The sequence below is a fragment of the Cydia fagiglandana genome, chromosome 11 (genome assembly GCF_963556715.1).
Source record: "Cydia fagiglandana chromosome 11, ilCydFagi1.1, whole genome shotgun sequence".
Taxonomy (NCBI): Eukaryota; Metazoa; Arthropoda; class Insecta; order Lepidoptera; family Tortricidae; genus Cydia; species Cydia fagiglandana.
The window spans coordinates 10,664,222-10,683,068 of record NC_085942.1 but is presented as its reverse complement, the minus strand read 5'-3'; the positions used below and the strand labels follow the sequence as shown (position 1 = coordinate 10,683,068).

The 18,847-nt window shown below is 37.4% G+C and overlaps 3 protein-coding genes across 3 annotated transcripts in view; 2 read left to right on the top strand and 1 right to left on the bottom strand.

Moving 5' to 3' along the window:
- LOC134668991 (multifunctional methyltransferase subunit TRM112-like protein) overlaps nt 1–18,847 on the top strand; it is a 246,289-nt gene that overhangs the window by 69,618 nt on the left and 157,824 nt on the right. The gene's annotated exons all lie outside the window — the stretch shown is intronic.
- On the bottom strand, nt 52–17,138 carry LOC134668973 (farnesoate epoxidase-like). The gene is made up of 9 exons (XM_063526487.1): nt 17,047–17,138; nt 16,716–16,967; nt 15,966–16,188; nt 15,174–15,354; nt 4,006–4,105; nt 2,724–2,910; nt 1,934–2,051; nt 1,185–1,323; nt 52–237 (listed from the first exon to the last, which is right to left on the bottom strand). The coding sequence occupies exons 1-9, from the start codon at nt 17,129–17,131 to the stop codon at nt 56–58; spliced, it is 1,467 nt and encodes a 488-aa protein (XP_063382557.1). The 5' UTR covers nt 17,132–17,138; the 3' UTR covers nt 52–55.
- Nucleotides 5,228–6,917, top strand: LOC134668616 (uncharacterized). Its single transcript, XM_063526056.1, has 6 exons — nt 5,228–5,322; nt 5,593–5,770; nt 6,068–6,145; nt 6,266–6,412; nt 6,487–6,631; nt 6,910–6,917. Exons 1-6 carry the CDS (start codon nt 5,273–5,275, stop codon nt 6,915–6,917), a joined length of 606 nt encoding a protein of 201 aa, XP_063382126.1. The 5' UTR covers nt 5,228–5,272.

Genomic DNA, 18,847 nt, shown 5'->3' with positions numbered 1-18,847 from the left:
AACACTTTCACTGCGTGGGCTATCAAATCCCCTGCAGACTTTTCGTGGCATAACTCTATCGTCTCAGCCTAAATATGAGCCTAAAGGGTTCCGCCGATAGTGTCACTCCGTTGACCGGTTCCGTAGAAGGTGTACGGTCGCCTTCTGGTATTACTAAAGTGAAGCTCTGCAGTAGGTAGGTCAGGAACATGAAGAGTTCGGAGCGGGCCAGACCTTCGCCAATGCAACGTCGTTTACCTGAAAGATAATTATTAATAACTGTAGGTAATAAGAAATAATTAACTTTTTGGACGTCAATGACCGACACATCCGCACCGCAGGTCCAACGCCAAAGACCGATTGATCGTGTTCTTATAACCCGGCAACCTTCAAATCAAGAGTGAACAGGCACCTTCTGGGCGAGCTCGCTCCATCGTAGGCCACGTCTACGCCTCGGCTAGTCTGTGGCCATGAGTAAGCCCATTCATAATTTAAAAAAAAAAATCGGTCACAGACAACAGAGCAACATATACCTATAGATGATCAAGCAAACCTTGTCAGTAGAAAAAGGCGCGAAATTCTAATTTTCTATGAGACGCTATCCCTTCGCGCCTACATTTTTCAAATTTGCCGCCTTTTTCTACTGACAAGATCTGCTTGACCAAGTATACGTGAATATGCATAAAGTTCAATTTCAGTTTTTACACTTCGGTAGCGTGGCGTCCGAGTGACAGCTTTTGTGTTTGACACGGCGTCGAAAAGGTTAATAACTGTTCAATATTGGACACTGGAGGCTGATTCTAACTTTCCGGTTTCAAATTGAGTTGTTATTGTTATGACACGACTTGCAGATTCCGACCAACTGAGAACCCCTTCCTTTTTTGGTCGGTTAAAAAGTGCAAACAAATAGGAAGGATTACGTAATTTATGGCATTTATGTGATTAAATACATTTTACTTTATTTTTGAAACAATGTTTAATTAATTCTTTAATTTCAGAGCTCCCAAAGATGCCAACACAATGCGGTGGCTCTGATGGGTCTGCATTGTTCCATCACCTGTCCATGTTCTCACTGCGAATCCCGGTATAAGTACCTAAAAAATCGGCAATGCGTTTATTTTAATACCAGGTAACTGATACATGAATCATCTAGACTTTTAGAGGCCGTCTCGGAGCGGGAATTGAGCCCCGGTTCTAGGGCTTACCTGTCCCGAAGGGCATTAGCCACTCGTCCTGTACGAGATTCCCTTCTTTGGTGAGAAATCTTTCGGGTCTGAACTCGTGAGGATCCGTCCAGTGAGAGCCGTTGTGGAGATCGTGTAGAGCCAGTAAGATTAGTGTACCCTACAATATAAAAATAGGTACCTATATTGCTTAACGTTATAATTAGACTTTACTTTAGTCATAGGTTGTGCAGCATCCGCTCTATCAGAAGAAGAAACAGAAGGCCACTTAAAATGTTTTTTTCTTAATAATTACCTACTTATGTGAATGCCAGCGTGAACGTGAGTCGTTATATATATGCTAATAGGTTAATATTATACTAATTTACTCATATGCGCGAAGTCAATGAAATCAAATGGGTATCATATTTTACGTTTCTGAATACTTCCTAGGTTAAATACGTAATTAATAGGTACGCGAAATTTTCAAAAAGGTACTTTTGGGCAATTTTATCGGAATAAAGCAGTACCAATAAATATCAATCAACTTGCCTATATGACCGTTATAATAATATGACTTTATATTCTACGGGTTGCAAGTAAAAAGTGACTAACAAAAGACTAAAACGTATATATATATATATATGTTTGACACTCCCATTCCGCCTTTTTATTCTATATTACTCGTATTCGTAATCCTTATTGCAAAGACATAAGATCTATCAATGGTCAGTTAAGATATATTCTATTAGTAACATCACATATTTTTTTAAGTAACGGGTGGCAAATACCTTAGGGATGACATAATTCTTGAGTTGCGTTTTTTCCCGCGCCATGTGGGGGATGCCCACTGGGGCCACACTTGAGATGCGGAGGGTTTCCATGATCACTGCCTCGGTGTACAGCATTCTGTAGGAGTTCACTTATCGTTATCGTTATATTTTGTTTCGTTTATCGTTAATATCGCTATACTGACCGTGGTGCGCGATGCCTGGCTGTTCACTTATACAAGCATTACCTGTGTTGCTAGACATTAGTATAAGAAGTGTGTGTGTGCATTGGAGGCCCTAGGGTATTAGGTTAGGTTAAGGGCTGGTGGCCTAGAGGTAAGGCATGCGGCTTCTAATTCGAATCCCGGCTCGTGCGCATATAAATAATTATCATTCAATATTTATATTATTCGATTTAAAAAAAGCATTATGAGGAAATCGGACTAATCCTATTAGAGTTAGATCAAGAAAAATCTGCAGCGAATTTGATAGCCCACGCAGTGCAAGTGTTATTTAAACGTCAAATTTCTGTAAAATTATGACGTATAAATAACATTTTGCTATAAAAATCTCTGCAGAGTTTTTTGGTCTAACTCTAAAACTCATTAGGATTCTTCGATTTTCTCCACTAAATATGCATTCAATGTCGCTGAAGTAAAAATGTAAAACCCAATGCCTGTTTAAATTCTTGGAGTTATGTTGCCGAAAGCGGGGAACGTTAACATTTAGGATATATGCGCTCGGAAAACTGCAGGAGTATCTAAGACGTAAGACGATAGAAGAAGGAAACCCTACCTCACAAATGCCTCACCTTGCTCTATCACCCAACGCCGGCGATCGTTTTGGGCCGACTACATCGTCAATCTCTTGTCTAAGACGCGCTTGCACGTGTGGATTCAGAGCGACGTGCAGAAGCATAAACACGGCCGTGTTACCCACGGTCTCCATTCCAGCTTCTAGCATATCAAGGCACACCACTTGCAGTTCTTCTTCTGAAACTGTTATAAGGATGCAAGGATCGAACGGTGGAAATGCAGTGTACGTGTGTGCTTTCCATTAGCTTCATGGAATTTTGTCCGACAACGCAACTAACTTTATAAAATAAAAATATTAAATATATTGATTCGGGTCACTCACGCTTATAAAGTCGAGTCATAAACGTGAGTGACCTGTCTTAATATTTTGAATATGTCAGTGTCTCATGGGAGTTTTGTTATTACAATTATAGAATCATAAAAGTTTACGGACCTGTATGACGACTAGGTAACAGGTACAGAGGTACACCATCTAAGGAACTTTTTTAAATAGGTGCATAATTTATTCAAGTACCTATAATAAATAGGTAGTGGAATTACCCAAATGGCAAAATATGTTCTTAGAATCTCAGCTATGAATCCTGATGAAAAGTGCGTATAATTCCGTATAATGAGCGATTGCTTCTCTGTTTGTGTAGGCGTACAAAAAGTAGAACTGATTTCAAATATTGTACATACTACGGTATAAGATAAAATCGTGTCCTGTGCGTAGGTAACATATATGAGTCCAGACCAGACGGACGCTAAGTTTGCACCGACTTCTCAAATGCATATCCATTTTATTGGCCAATACTTTGATCTAGCACTTGACAATGTGCGGTTTATGGGACATCTACGAGTATAGCTAGGTAGTTCAATACTGCCCTGCTAAGCCAAAGAGCGCTATCTCAAAAGAAAATTCATTGCTAACTTTTAATTTTGTTTCTATTACTGAGAATTCCATTTTCAAAATCATTTGTTTTTGCGATAGCGCTAACTATTCGGCTGGATGGCAGAATATTAACGTAAACAATTTCTAAAATTAAAAAAATTATACCCTTAATCCTGTTATAAAGATACATTTAAAAAAATAAGTAGAGACCTTGTCTGCGAGTAGATAACGCTGAGCTATAATTATAGCCTGATCTTCATGTATAGCGAATAGGTAGGTAATTAAATATAACTTAATAACTTCTTATCAAAACTTCCGGATTGATAATAGAGTGACGTCTAAACATCAATAAGTTTTAGTACGTATGCCCGAGTAATAAGATATCAAAATGGCACCATAGTACATACTTGCATCAGCCTTGTTTTCTATGGATTCAATCAGGAAGGCGTCGATGACGTCTCTCGGGTCTTTTGTAACGATGTTTGTCTCGTGCTCTTTTATAGTTTCCTGTAAAAGACGAATGAGTTGGTCCTATATAAGTAATAGTACATCACGATACACAGACAAAACATCCTCTAGACTGAGCATAGTCGCGCTACCCCCGCTGCCACGCATACGGTAAATTTACTCCATGTTCGAGTCGAAATTGTCTTTGTGTGACGTCCGTGAACTCGTTCGTCGTTTGAACGGACCAATCACGGCACGGGACTTCGCTCACCTCGTCCCGCGCACCCCCGCATTTTTGGCAGCATCGGCTGCATGAAATAATTGCTCTAAAGTACGTCTAGAGGATTCCTAGTCTATGTCACGATACAAGTGCGAACACTCACTCACACAGCAATAAATTCGTAAAGGGGCCCACTGATTAACAGTCCGCCGGACGGTATCGGCCTGTCAGTTGTTCGGAACTGTCAAAATTTTGTTCTAACTGACAGGCCGATACCGTCCGGCGGACTGATAATCAGTGAGCCCCTTAACGAGTGGGTCCCTTCGGTCGTGTTTCAATTTATCGGCACTCGTTGCGAAATTCCTACTTTTTGCACTTGAATCATATAATGTAATGTACCTGGAATAATAATATATGTTACTCTTCGAAGGCCACAAAAATATGTGACACGCTCTTATGGCTTTACAAATAAGATCTTATTTAACGAAGCCAAAAACGGGTTGAAGCCAAAAATAATCATCCTTACTTTATGAGTGTAAATTTCTTTCTAGTTTTTATTTTACCACTTTGTCGGTATACAGGTATACACCCTATGTATGTCTGTCTATACATATATATAGACATGCCAAATTGTAGTTTTCTAGTACTAACGACCATTGAGCTAAGTCGGGGACGGACCGACAGACCACATAGAAGCACATGGCAAAACTATAAGGGTTTCTAGTTAACTACGGTCACTACGGAACCCCAAAAAAAGAACACTCCTCGCTAATTCCTTTAGCATAGCATTTAATGATTATATTTATGACTGCATATCTTATCAGACAAGTGCATTTGGTATATTCTTTTTTTACGGTGCTCCTCATTCGTATTGTGCACGCTCGTGCTCGGCTAAACGTACTCGTATAGGTATTTCATAATATTTTAAAATGATCCGTTCTCTGGGAATGTTCTCAATTAGAGGCAAAAACCTGACTTCAGTAAAGTCGTATAGTGTTAGTATTGAAATGAATAGGATGAAGGGCAAGGTGGCTATAGTCACAGCATCTACTGAAGGGTAAGTTTCTTTAACTTTATGAATCACTACACAAATACTACATTTCAATAAAAAGAAGAAATGGCAAAGTTTTAATTTAGAATTTTTTCGGGTTCTTTACTCCATCTAAGATAAGGCAATGAAGAAATCTTTCGGTTTCCCTAGAGTCATCAAATTGATCAAAAAGCAATTTATATATTACAGGGTGACGAATGTAGCTTAGGTAAAGGATGATTTGACACAATAATTTGTCAACAAACTTAAATTTTAATTGGCCTTGTTTTTTTACAGGATTGGATATGCTATAGCTAAAAGATTAGGAAATGAGGGTGCATCTGTAGTAATATGTAGTAGGAAGGACAACAACGTTCAGAGAGCAGTTAAAGAGCTTCGTAGAGAAGGTATAGCTGTTGAGGGCGTAGCATGCCATGTTGCAGATGCAGAACAGAGAAAGACATTATTTGATACTGTAAGTTGAATCCCATCAAAACCGGTAAATGTGAAATGAGAGTCAAGTGCAATAATAGATATTGTCATATTACTCGTATTAAAGAATATACGTCGTCGCTGACTTTGCCGGCAAAATAATTGAGACCCACATGAGTGCAAAGTTCTAATTCACTTGAGATGTAATTAAAGTTCTGGATTTGACTTGTGTCTAGACCTTATTTCTAGCGGAATATTATAGATGATAGTGTGCAGTATTTGTTCTCAGGTATGCACCAGAACTTGAAACGTAAGCTAAATCAATTTATTCACTTTTCAGGCCAATGCTAAATTTGGGGGTGTGGATATATTAGTATCAAATGCTGCAGTTAATCCAGGAGCATCGCCAATGTTAGAGGTAAACTTCAAATCTGAATAAGATTAAACAATTAATTGATTCTTTAATCTTATTCAGATTTTATTAATATGGTTCTTGATTGTTACATAGCTAAAATGATAATGATAATATTTGTTTTAGGCAGAAGATGCCACGTGGAACAAAATATTTGAAGTGAACGTGAAAAGCTCTTGGTTGCTGGCTGAGGAAGCCTACCCTAATCTCGTCAGGCGAGGCGGTGGTAGCATAGTGTTTATTTCGTCCATAGTTGGATATAAACCTATGTGGGTAAGTATTGGACTGTTAACCTTGTGGTAATGATATTTAAGACTATTATTTTATTGAGTTTATGATTATTTTAGCCTATAGGTCTGTACAGTGTGAGTAAGACAGCATTGATCGGGTTGACTAAGGCTATAGCGAATGAAGTTGCGCGTGACAACATAAGAGTTAACTGTGTGACGCCTGGCGTTATTGATACAAAATTTGCTTCGATAGTAAGTACATGTACTCGTACCTATTTAATAATTTATTTAATCTATCAATCTTGGAAATACTTGAACAAAAATGAATAAACGCACAATACACTCTGATCTAATGTTCTCCAAGAGAATACCTTTTGTGTATTTTCCCCAGCTACTTACGGGAAAGTTTATGAAGTATGTAGGTATACTGTGTGTGAGTAAGTTTGTATTGTACCGTGTGTTCCGCCGAAGCGTAAAAAACTACTGAGAAGAATTTGGTGAATAATACCTATAATATCGTTTTTATGATTTATGACGCAGGCGACTAGAGCATTTTTAGCAGACTTTGAAAGAAGAGTAGATTTTTTACGAAATAAAATGGTCGTATAGAGATCGAAAAATCGTATTGGTTTCAAATTTTCATGCACGACTGCTTTTTATGTAGGTATTTATTAAGAACTGCCTTTTATTGAGTAAACCAAACTGAATTTAAGAAATAAGTACGGTCAGCCCAGAAAGTGGTCTACCACTTTTCGATACTATGAATCAGGGCTATAACCGCGAAAATCGAAGTTCGCAAATTGCGGGGATTTTTCTCTGTCACTCTAATTACGCCATCGTTGGAGTAAAAGAGAAAGATCCCCGCAATTTGCGAATTACGGTTTTCGCGGTAGCCGCTCAGATGATAGAGTCGAAAAGTGGTAGACCACTTTCTTGGCTGACAGCTTAAATTTACAGCTTACAAGTTCGGAAGATCTATTACGGCCCCGACACTATCATGGATACTGACATTACTTTGACGGAATGACGTTTTTAGTGATAGTCTAGGGAGTGTCATGAAGGAATGAAGGCAAGTAACGAAGTTTATTTTAATAATTTCCGTCAGTATTGGAGTTATGTCAAAGTAATGATACTAGAAATGACATTATACTGACAGTGAATTGGTTAGAATGATGGAATCAGAAATGACAGAAAGAATGATGGACGATAATGAAGTTATTAAACATTTTTAATATTTCTGAAGAAATGTCAAAATAATGACAATATACTGATAGTGAGTGGAGCGCATCACTCTAATCCCTCATTCCGTCATTTAAAGTACTTTAGAAGAAGGTTTTATACTAACAAGAGTCATTACTGGCATTTAAATCAATAAGTGAAGTATACCTACTCTATTATCATTGCTCTAAAGTTTATTTTCACTTGACTCTTAAGAAAAAAGGAAAACATGCAGAATACGATGCACAAAGAAAATCTCTGTCCCTTTCTAAAAGTTTCCATACATTAAATAAAAATTAAAAACCTTTTATTTTATGTTGTTTACAAAAATTTAATTATATTTTTACCGTGAAACGCGAAAATCTAAATTTAGTTATCTGCCTCTTTATCGTTCGAATATGCAAAAGTGAGGATGATGATGATGAAAAGTGATAGAGAGGTTAGATAACGAAATTTCGTGTTTCGCGGTAGACCCCCAGATTGTGATGGATTGTGGTAGCGGCGCCCCGTACGCAGAGTTCCGAGTAATATTCCCTACTCAGGGAAATAGAATAATATTACGCAATACTCTGCGTAGGGGGCGCCTCTAGCACATACTGAGGGCTTACCGCAAAATTTCGTTTACTGCCTCTTTATCACTCTTGCGTATTCGAGCGTTAGAGACTGATAACGAAATTTCGATTTTCGCATTTCGAAGTAGACCCTCTGAATTTGCTAGTGGACCCTACGCCGACTTTTGCGTAATATTCCCCTTTGCGTTTTATTTCGTGCATGGAGTTCAATATATTTTTTAAAATATGGTCAACATCCCTATTTTGTATATTCTGTATATGGCCTTATATAATAACATGTTGTAAGTATGCATCTATCCTATAAGTAAACTCTCTGGTTTATGGCATTATGTATTTATAAACGCGTTACTGGCCTGAATTAGCTATGAATAGTTTTGATCTTCTCGTTTTGGTCTTTGTCTCTCATTTTGACTTATGTATTTGTAAGAAGGATAAAACATATTAACTAAATCAGGCCTGTAAAGCTTAAAAAGTTTTATGACTAATTGAGAATGAATAGTTAGTGTTTATGGTTGAATGTTCCATATAAGACTATCCCGTTCGAACTTGCTTTATGACGGAATCTTTTTTTATACCTCCTTACTTCGAACCTCCACAGATATTGTTTTTACTCAACGTCAAGTCAACCGCAGAAACCCCGACTAGTTTTAATCAGCAAAATCCTAACCACTTTTTTAATAATTAATATAATTATGTACAAGTATTAGATTTCGGATACCCCAAAAACCTGAGTCTTAAAGTGGGCTATAATGGTTTGTACAAAATAAAACGAAAGAACATGTACATTAAATTACAATGAAACAACACAATAAATTGAATATAAACCAATCCAGTACTTACGGTGCGCGGAAATCTCAACGCTACGACTACACATATTTCGTCGGCTAGAAGACTGGCGTCAACTAACAAAAAAGTTGTTGTGTTGCTGTTTGCGAGCGAGAAAATTCGAATATTGGCGTCTTTTAAATTTTAGCAGTGTTTTAAGCTGTTATTTTATATTTTAGCGCTCTGATTCACTTTACCGGATCCGAGACTGGATTCGGTGAATTTTGCCGGATCCGGTATCTTGAAAAATGTGCCGGATCCGGCCGGATTACCGGATTGCAATCCCTACGTATCAGGTACCTTTTTTCTTAACCAAATACGTATACATTCTTACATAACAGAAGAATCATATTCATATTCATATTCATATTCATATATTTATTGATAAAGATAATTCATTACACGTCAAGAATACAAATGTCAATCATAATTCATTAATTATAAATTAAAAATCAAAGTACATACAATGTAGACATCAGAAAAATGCAATAACTAGTTAATAGCTTAATATTAACAATATTTCATCGCGACAAAAAAAAAAGCCAAAATTAAATTTCTCACTAAAATACCTACTGCAAACATGGACTTTACTATTTACATATTTACATTTTGTGCGTGGATCGATGACACTTTATCGAAAAATTCGTCGATGGTGTAACAGGCCATTTCTAATAATATTTTTTTGATTTTATTAGCAAATGTGACGTCACTAGGGGCATCTCTAATGTCGGCAGGTAACGCGTTGAATAATTTGACTCCTAACACACCGACGGATTTCCTGGCTTTAGCGGTAGTATGGGGCGGGACCAAAAGCAGACTTCCCCCGCGCGTGCTCCTGCCTGACTGCTGCTCACGGGTTTTATACGAGCTGAGATTACTTCTAACATACTTACATGCTTCTAAAATGTACACACTAGGTACAGTTAGGATTTTATGTTTAATGAATAAGGCCAGGGCTGAGTGGTCGTAAGGTTTCCCCGCGATTATTCGTATTGCTCTCTTTTGGAGCTTGAACACTCGCTCGCGCTCAGCCGCTGTCCCCCACAGATCGACACCATAAATCAATATCGAGTGAAAATACCCGTAATATGCTTTTTTCATATTTTCGTCTGAAAGTGTCGGGGCCAGTCTCGATAGTGCGAAGGCTGCTGAAGATAACTTGTCGCACATAGTGTCTATGTGGGCTGACCATGTCAGACCAGCATCAATAACAAAGCCTAAGTATTTAGTTTGGTCAACTTGGGGTATTGGGGTGTTGTTAATACTTATTTTTAACTCTATATGGGACTTTCTAAGTTGGAAATGTATCAAGTTGGTCTTGTCCACATTTAACAACATACCGTTGGCACGGAACCACCTTGATATCTGGGTCATAACATGAGTCAGTTTTAGCGTAAGATCTTCAATACTACTATCGCTGACAATGATGCAAGTGTCATCTGCGTAAATTACGTATTCAGCATCGGAGCTAGCAGCCGTGATGTCATTGACAAGCAACAAGAATAGGTAATTACCAATAGTGGATCCCTGGGGCACGGCACACTCGCCTGTGGGATCCAGACTGGACTTGGAGTTTAGGACGTGGGTGCGCTGCACTCGGTTTTTTAAAAACGACGCAATTAATTTGTGAAAGTGACCCCCCACCCCATAGCACCACATTTTTTGTAGAAGCAGCTGGTGATCAACCATCTCGAAGGCGCGCGACAAGTCGCAGAAGACGGCTGCGACATGCCGCCCGCCATCGAGATGGGCGAGCACCCGCGCCTTCAAGTATCTTTTTACGAAGTTTCAAATTCCTAGCTTAAAAGAAAACTTTAACCCCATACAAACTTTCATCCCCTTTTTAACCCCCTTAGGGGTTGAATTTCTCAAAATCGCTTCTTATCTCTTGTACATTTTATAAATGCAATCTGGTGTGCAAATTTCAACTTTCTGGCTTTTGTAGTTTCGGCTGTGCGTTGATGAATCAGTCAGTCAGGACACTTGCATTTATATATATCTATATATATAAATGCAAGTGTCCTGACTGACTGACTGACTGACTGATTCATCAACGCAGAGCCGAAACTACAAAAGCCAGAAAGTTGAAATTTGCACACCAGTTTAAACCACCAGTAAAAGTTTTCTTTTAAGCTAGGAATTTGAAACTTCGTAAAAAGATATATTATTAAAATACAAGAAAACTAATTTCAGCGTTTTTGAAAATTCATCCCCTAAGGTGGTGAAAAAGGGGTTGAAAGTTTGTATGGATATCAAAAATTTTTTCGACTGGTGGACTTGAATCTTTGTATTTAGGGATATTATTAGAAGACAGGAAAAGTAATTTCAGCGTTTTGTAAAATTCATCCCCTAACAGGGTTAAAAAGGGGTTGAAAATTTTAATCCATTACAAATGCTTTGAAACTTCTTGGAAAGGCATAAAAGCCAATTACAAAAAAAAGTGATTGCAAAGTTTTTGGAAATTCAACCCTTAAGGGGGTTAAAAAGGGGATGAAAGTTCGTCTTCGGGTGCAAATTTTATTTTAAGCTAGGAACTTGAAACTTTGTAAAAAAGTATCAAATTCAAATACAAGAAAATTGATTTCAGCGTTTTAGAAAATTCATCCCCCAAGGTGGTGAAAAAGGGGTTGAAAATTTGTATGGATATCAAAAATTCTTTTGAGCACGGGACTTGAATCTTTGTATTTGAGGATATTATTAGAAGACAATAAAAGTAATTTCAGCGTTTTGTAAAATTCATCCCCTAACAGGGTTAAAAAGGGGATGAAAGTTTGTATGGGGTTAAAGTTTTCTTTTGAGCTAGGAATTTGAAACTTCGTTAAAAGATATATTATTAAAATACAAGAAAACTAATTTCAGCGTTTTTGAAAATTCATCCCCTAAGGTGGTGAAAACGAGGTTGAAATTTTGTATGGATATCAAACATTTTTTCGAGTGTGGGACTTGAATCTTTGTATTTAGGGATATTATTAGAAGACAGGAAAAGTAATTTCAGCGTTTTGTAAAATTCATCCCCTAACAGGGTTAAAAAGGGGTTGAAAGTTTGAATCCATTACAAATGGTTTTGAAACTTCTTAGAAAGGCATAATAGCCGATTACAAAAAAAAGTAATTGCGACGTTTTTGGAATTTCAACCCCTAAGGGGCTTAAAAAGGGGATGAAAGTTCGTCTGCGGGTGCAAATTTTATTTCAAGCAAGGAACTTGAAACTTTGTAAAAACGTTTTAAATTAAAGTACAAGAAAACTAATTTCAGCGTTTTTGAAAATTCATCCCCTAAGGTGGTGAAAAAGGGGTTGAAAGTTTGTATGGACATCAAACATTTTTTCGAGCGCGGGACTTGAATCTTTGTATTTGGGAATACTATTAGAAGACAATAAAAGTAATTTCAGCGTTTTGTAAAATGCATCCCCTAACAGGGTTAAAATGGGTTTCAAAGTTTGAATTCATTACAAATGCTTTGAAACTTCTTAGAAAGGCATAATAGCCTATTACAAAAAAAGTAATTGCAACGTTTTTGGAAAGTCAACCCCTAAGGGGTTTAAGAAGGGGATGAAATTCATCTTGGGGTGTAAACTTAATTTTAAGCTAGGAACATGAACTTTTTGCAAAAAAAGGTATTAAATAAAAAACATGAAAACTATTAACTCACATTATACACGTGTCTAACGCGAATTATATTCAATTACCTTTATTTACCGACGTTTCGACACAGGTTTCACTGGTCGTGGTCGCGGCTGACTGATTGTCCCAGCAAAATGTCAAAACAGAGATTTATGCATCTACCCGACGAAAAGTGTATAGAAAAGTCCCCGACCCGTCTATAATGTGAGTTAATATGTATTCAAAACGCGAAAGTTTAAAATATTACATGAAAACTAATTCAAGTATTTTTGAAATTCATCCCCAAGGTGGTGAGAAAGGGGTTGAAAGTTTGTATGGAGATCAGATATTTTGTGAGTGCGGAACTTGAATCTTTGTATAAGGGCATAGGTACCTATTATGAGAATACAAAAAAAGTAATTTCTGCAACCAACATCAAAATCCACTTGACTTAAAACTTCATACAACGTGCTAAAAAGAAAAGTACTTAATTTCATCATTGCTTGGATATGAAAATTATAGCTACTAAAGATGTAAAATGTTGAAGATAAGATTTCACGCGGACGAAGTCGCGGGCAACAGCTAGTATAGATATAAGTATCCCGGTTAGATGGGATTAAAAACGTATAATACGTGATAGTAGTAATCCAAAAGACTCTTTTTTTAAGCCGATCACTGACTAACAGGCCGCCGGACGTTATCTGCCTGTCAGTTAGAACAAAAATTTGACAGCTCCGACCAACTGACAGGCCGATATCGTCCGGCGGACTGGTAATCAGTGGGCCCCTTTAGGGCTCGCTTCATCTCTTGCCGCCTAAAAGGCTAAAAGCCTATTTCACTAATTAAATAGAAATAGGGTTTTAGGCGTCAAGAGATGAGGCGAGCCCTAAAAAAAGAGAAGGCTCTAGTCTTTTGGATCACTACGTGATAGTGATTAGTTAAGTATCGATTCAAGTGTTTTCAATAACGACATGAGGCAATTTGTACCTAAATCATTATAATTAATAACATTAACAACAAATGCGACTCATCCTTAATGTATCTAAACAATATAAATTAAAAGCGTTCTCTTTCATTACCTAAAATCCCATTTAGACGGTTCCAGAACTTGCATGCAGAATTCGATATAATTTGTTACTCTGTAGTAGAGTACGATGAATTCAGCCGACGGACCAAACACAGAAATATAAAGAAAATCGCATGCAAGTTCATGAACTGATTACCTTATATTTTATATAAGTAGGTAAGTATCAGTAAATAGAGTTATATCCTGTCTGATCTTGATCTGTCACCAGGTCCATCGAGAATACCACAAATATTATACTACTAAATTATTTCTTCATAACTACTATTGCAAACTCAATGATACCAATATACAATTGTTTGTTATTGTAGTTACAACACAATTTATAGATCGTTCCAGAGGTAACTGTGAGAAAAAATAAAACAACTCAATTACGTCCATGATCTAAATAATAATCACTTGTTATTACTTGCTGTTATTGAACGGTTATCGCTATTGCAAATAAAATAAAAACTGAACTTGAACCCTCATGTTTTTTTACTAAATATTTAATATTCTGTTTTATAACCATACTTATTTAATATTTGTTTTCTAACCAATAATTAACTACACGCATGAATTTATTGAAATATGTCCAACGATTCTACTTCCTAAGCTTAGAATAAATTTAAAAGTGGAAAAATTACTGTCTTGGTTGAAACTCGAACTCACGGCCTTCACTTCGGCCTTGAGCGCTCTGCCATCAGAGCCACCTCATCCATAGCCAGCAAACGGAGACGTTTCTGCTTGTTAAAAATTAAGATTCTACTTCCACGGAACGTCACGTTACTATTTCCAAACATTAGGTAGTTATGTCACAGAATAATTAATAGTACTAGTTACCGTACAGAAAGGAAACTTCCTACAAAAACGAAGTTTGACAGCGGTTCAGGGTCGAATCATGCTGTCCCTTTCTAATATATGGTACTATCCCTTTCGGCTATTTAGGGTTGTCAAGAATCAAGTGATTATCTTATCTGTGGTCGTGCACGCAAAAGGAAGTCAAGTGGTGCCAACCCTGATAATTGCTCGGAGCAATGCTGAGCCGAACGGAGCCGATCGAGTTTGACCGAAGTCAGGAGTTTCGCACCCCTGGCTTATGTTTCGATTGGCGTTTTCTATCTACGATTGTCATCATGGATAGGAAGATAGGTAGATTTAAATATATGTAAGTATACTACAAAACGTAATTCGTGACCAAAAAAAGTAACACAATGTTGCCACTGCAATAATTTGTTTGTAAAATAGTAAATTCATTTTGATAAATAATCACGCTAAGATAATTTATTTATTAGTAATTTTACTCCTGCAATTGAAAACAATAACTTATTTTTACATAAATACAAGACGCGCTAGTAGAAAAGTGGCAACATTTCTTACTTTTTTTGGTCTTGAATTACGTTTTCCAGTTTAGCTAATTTTGCTCGGGGCAAGAAGAACAGTACCTATGGGAAGCCTTGAAATGTTTCTCTTACCCTATCTATCCTTACCTATTTTATAATTTTTTTGATACCTAAACTTTTACCTTTATAAACGAGTACAGAGTCTCGTGGAGATCATTCAGCTCCGTATATCCAATGGCGCCAGGAATGATATGCCGAAGAAAAGGCATGAAGTTCATCACGCCGCCACTCATGTCCACAACTTTAAATGCCCGCTTGATCATATGGCATAACTTCTTTAAACGGATGTCTTTCAAATCGTATCTGAGGAAAAAAAACGAGTTTTTTTACATGTAACATCCCATCCTCCTACCAATCCCATGCCGGTGCCAGGCGTGGCTCACTCCGCGTTTTCGTCGCTTTGCTACAGGTAGCTAAAAGTACATCCGTTCGACCAATTTTGGGGAAAGCCATAAGCCGCGCGTGGCGCTGTCGCCACCTAGCGGCCATATCTGTGCTGATCGTAACAGACGCGTTTTGTTAGAGAGTGAGTCTTCTGTACCTAGTACCTATTATTTATTCTGTGCCGGCGCCAAGACGGCTTTACAACTAGGGGCTTATTTGAGTAATGAAAATAACAGGTGATTTCAGGGAGGCTGAGTGGTGACAATTTACAAAGTTTTGTTTTTCATGTCTGATTGGTGATTATAGTCATATGATAGTCACTCCACCGTTGGTCACTTCATGCAACAGAAAGATGTAATCTCAGATAAAGTCACGGCTATTTTTCTAACCAAACCAAGTATTTTTCCGCTTCATTTTTTTTCTTATCTTACCTAAGCTACGTACATATCAAGTTCCATCCTTTCTTTCGTTTGTGATTTGAGCTTAATAGCTAGACTTTTCAAGAAAACGGCATAATGAAGTTTACCAACCTTGTACCAGCTACAAGTCGCCATAGAATATTGACTATAGAAATGTCGAACAAATCGTTGACTATGACAGGCTGACGCGTGCTTGAGAGTAGCTTGACGAGATCCGCGCACTCCTCTGCTATGTATGCCTCCATGGAGCGGGTGCCGTAACCAAAACCTTTCAAATACTTGAGGAGTACTCCACGCGTCGACTTCCAGCATTGTCCGTCCGAAAATACTACTCCTGTAAATATTCATAAATAAATCACGAGTTAAGTAGTTCAATTATACGGAACTACTGTTAAAAAGTAATTTGCAAAAAAAATATCTTTGGGATGAAATATAGTTAAAGGAATAAAAATTAAAACATTGCGTAAGGAGAGTTCTTAGTCCACAAAAAAAATAGCTCTGCTATAATCTTGCGAGAGCTTGCTGTATGGGCGAGGAAAAATAGTCAGGCGTTTAGCCTCCTGAAATTTATGGAAGCAGATGTTTTGCTTTTGAATTTGATACCTACTCTCTCAGTTAATCAAGTTCCGAATTGTTGAATATGTACATAATGTTGTAGGTATACGGGATCTTAGGAGGCTAGAATGGTTTAATTTCTAGTTTTGCATTTTAGTCTAAGTGCCTATAGACTTGTCAAATTTATCGGACTTTAATTCAGGCCACAGAGACACAAACCTGAAGTTTGACGAGGCAAAACATAGGAGTAGTTGCGTTTCGGGGTTTAACTATTAAGGATTAGATACAAAATAAGTAGGTACTCACCTAATTTCTTGCCAAACGACCGTATCATATAAAACAACCCATCCGGCCTCCCCTCGAACACATCTCTTGAAGAAACTTCCTTGATCAAATCTTTTCCAAACACCACAACAACATTCATAGAGCCTAACTGCAGACCCACTATGTCTCCGTAGATTTTCGCCCATGATTGCCAAAGACTGTGGTGATATTTCAGCTTTCTCAAACCGATCCAAACGGAAATGAGGTTTCCTATTATTGGTAACGAACAAGGACCTTAAAGTTAAAAAGTGTTTAAATTAGGTTTATTTTTTATAGAGCGGTATCGTATGCTTTTAACATTGTTATTGCACACCTGGGGGATAGAGCCGTGATCGGCCAGGAAATGTAATCTTATAAAAAGAATATAACAAAACTATAAACATAGTTAATAACCACATTGTCACTGCTTTTAGTCACGGTATGAACTGAGGTAGGTGCTCAGATCCTTCAGATAGAAATTAGGTGTTATTTCGGCAACTTACCGAGCTCGACGTATGAAACGAACTAGTATTTTAAGTGAAATGTCGAGATCCACAGTAGTTGGTAGGTTGCCTAAACTGTTTTTAGGGTAGTTATGTTAAATAGATACAATATGTTTAAAATAATAGTAAGTAGTATCTTTCATAAAACATGTCGAAAATTTAAAAGGTTAATAAGGACATTCGATTATTAACGTGAAAAGGAGTACTTAGAGATTTTACAGGCAAGTAAGTATCAGTGAAATATCAAAAATATACTTGGGTATATTTCTAAAATTCTTATTATTATATTAAGTACTTATGTCACTCCCATCATGGAACAATGGTGTTCCGGACCTTTGGGAGGTATCCGCGGAGCCAACACGTAGAGACCCTTTTGACATTTTAATGAAATGTAAAGGGTACACCGAGCGGATGTTGTCGTTGCCCGTGTCATACGACGCACGCAGAGACAGCACCCGCCCTAGGGTGTAAAGATTATTGGAAGTTGATGGCAAGTAGGTATATTATGATATTATATTATGATAAATTCCTTGTTTTCTACATATTTCAAATTACTTAATACCGAATGTTATAAAGTTCAACATTGCTATTGTACGTAATTGGTAACTAAAATAAAAACAGGAACAGGGGTTGGTCTGCCAGAGCTCCTGTGAGGCGATGCACTCAGCAAAATGTAGAATACAAAAGCCGATTTCCATGAATACGTAGGTAGATATGCTTAGAATTATAATAACAACAATGACTCTCTTCAGGTTATCTTTGGCCAATCGATGATATTTTAATAAAATGAAAACCTTGTTTACAATAACCAATTGTTTGTTGCTTCCTGTGGGAAAGATAAAAAATAAAAATCAAGATATAACTGTATTTTTATGTTAAAACTGGACAAAATAGTAGGCAATAAAATATTTGAAATTATAATTAGTTTATTCTTTGGTTGCCACGAAAGCGCCACGCCACACGCGCCAAACGAGTAATTAATCAAGGGCCAAATTCGACATGTACAACTGTCAGATTTCGCATCCACGTCAAATCAACAGTTGATTTTATTGCATACTGAGTGTTGATTCCATCAACGGTGGATAATATCATTTGGTACAACCAAAACTCAACTCTAAACTAAAGTAGCTAACACACTATCGCACCGCACCAAGGTCATTGTGGGACGCACCCATAAGTAAGAGGGAGAAAGAGATATCGCTTTCTCCCTTTTACTTATGGGTGCGTCCCACAATGACCTTGGTGCGGTGCGGTAGTGTGTTAGCTACTTAAGGGTGGTTCGGTTTGGTTTGCTTGTCACCCTAACTGTGGATTGTTAATGTCAAATTTTGACATTGTACGTATTCGAGAACTTATGATTTTTCTCACATCAACGGGAGATCAACACGATACGTCAAACGTCGCTTGTCGAATAGGGGTCCATGTCTATATCATCAAGAAGGTAGACATTGAAACTGTATGAATTGCACAAAATATAAATAGTGTAAAATCGATTTATAAAGTAATCAAATATACCTAGGTATGTATTAGGTAGGTACTAATAATTTGACCAATATGAACCTATAAAAAATCATACCATTGCCTACGAATGACACTTAATCATTGGACACTCTCCCGCGACACTGATCTAGG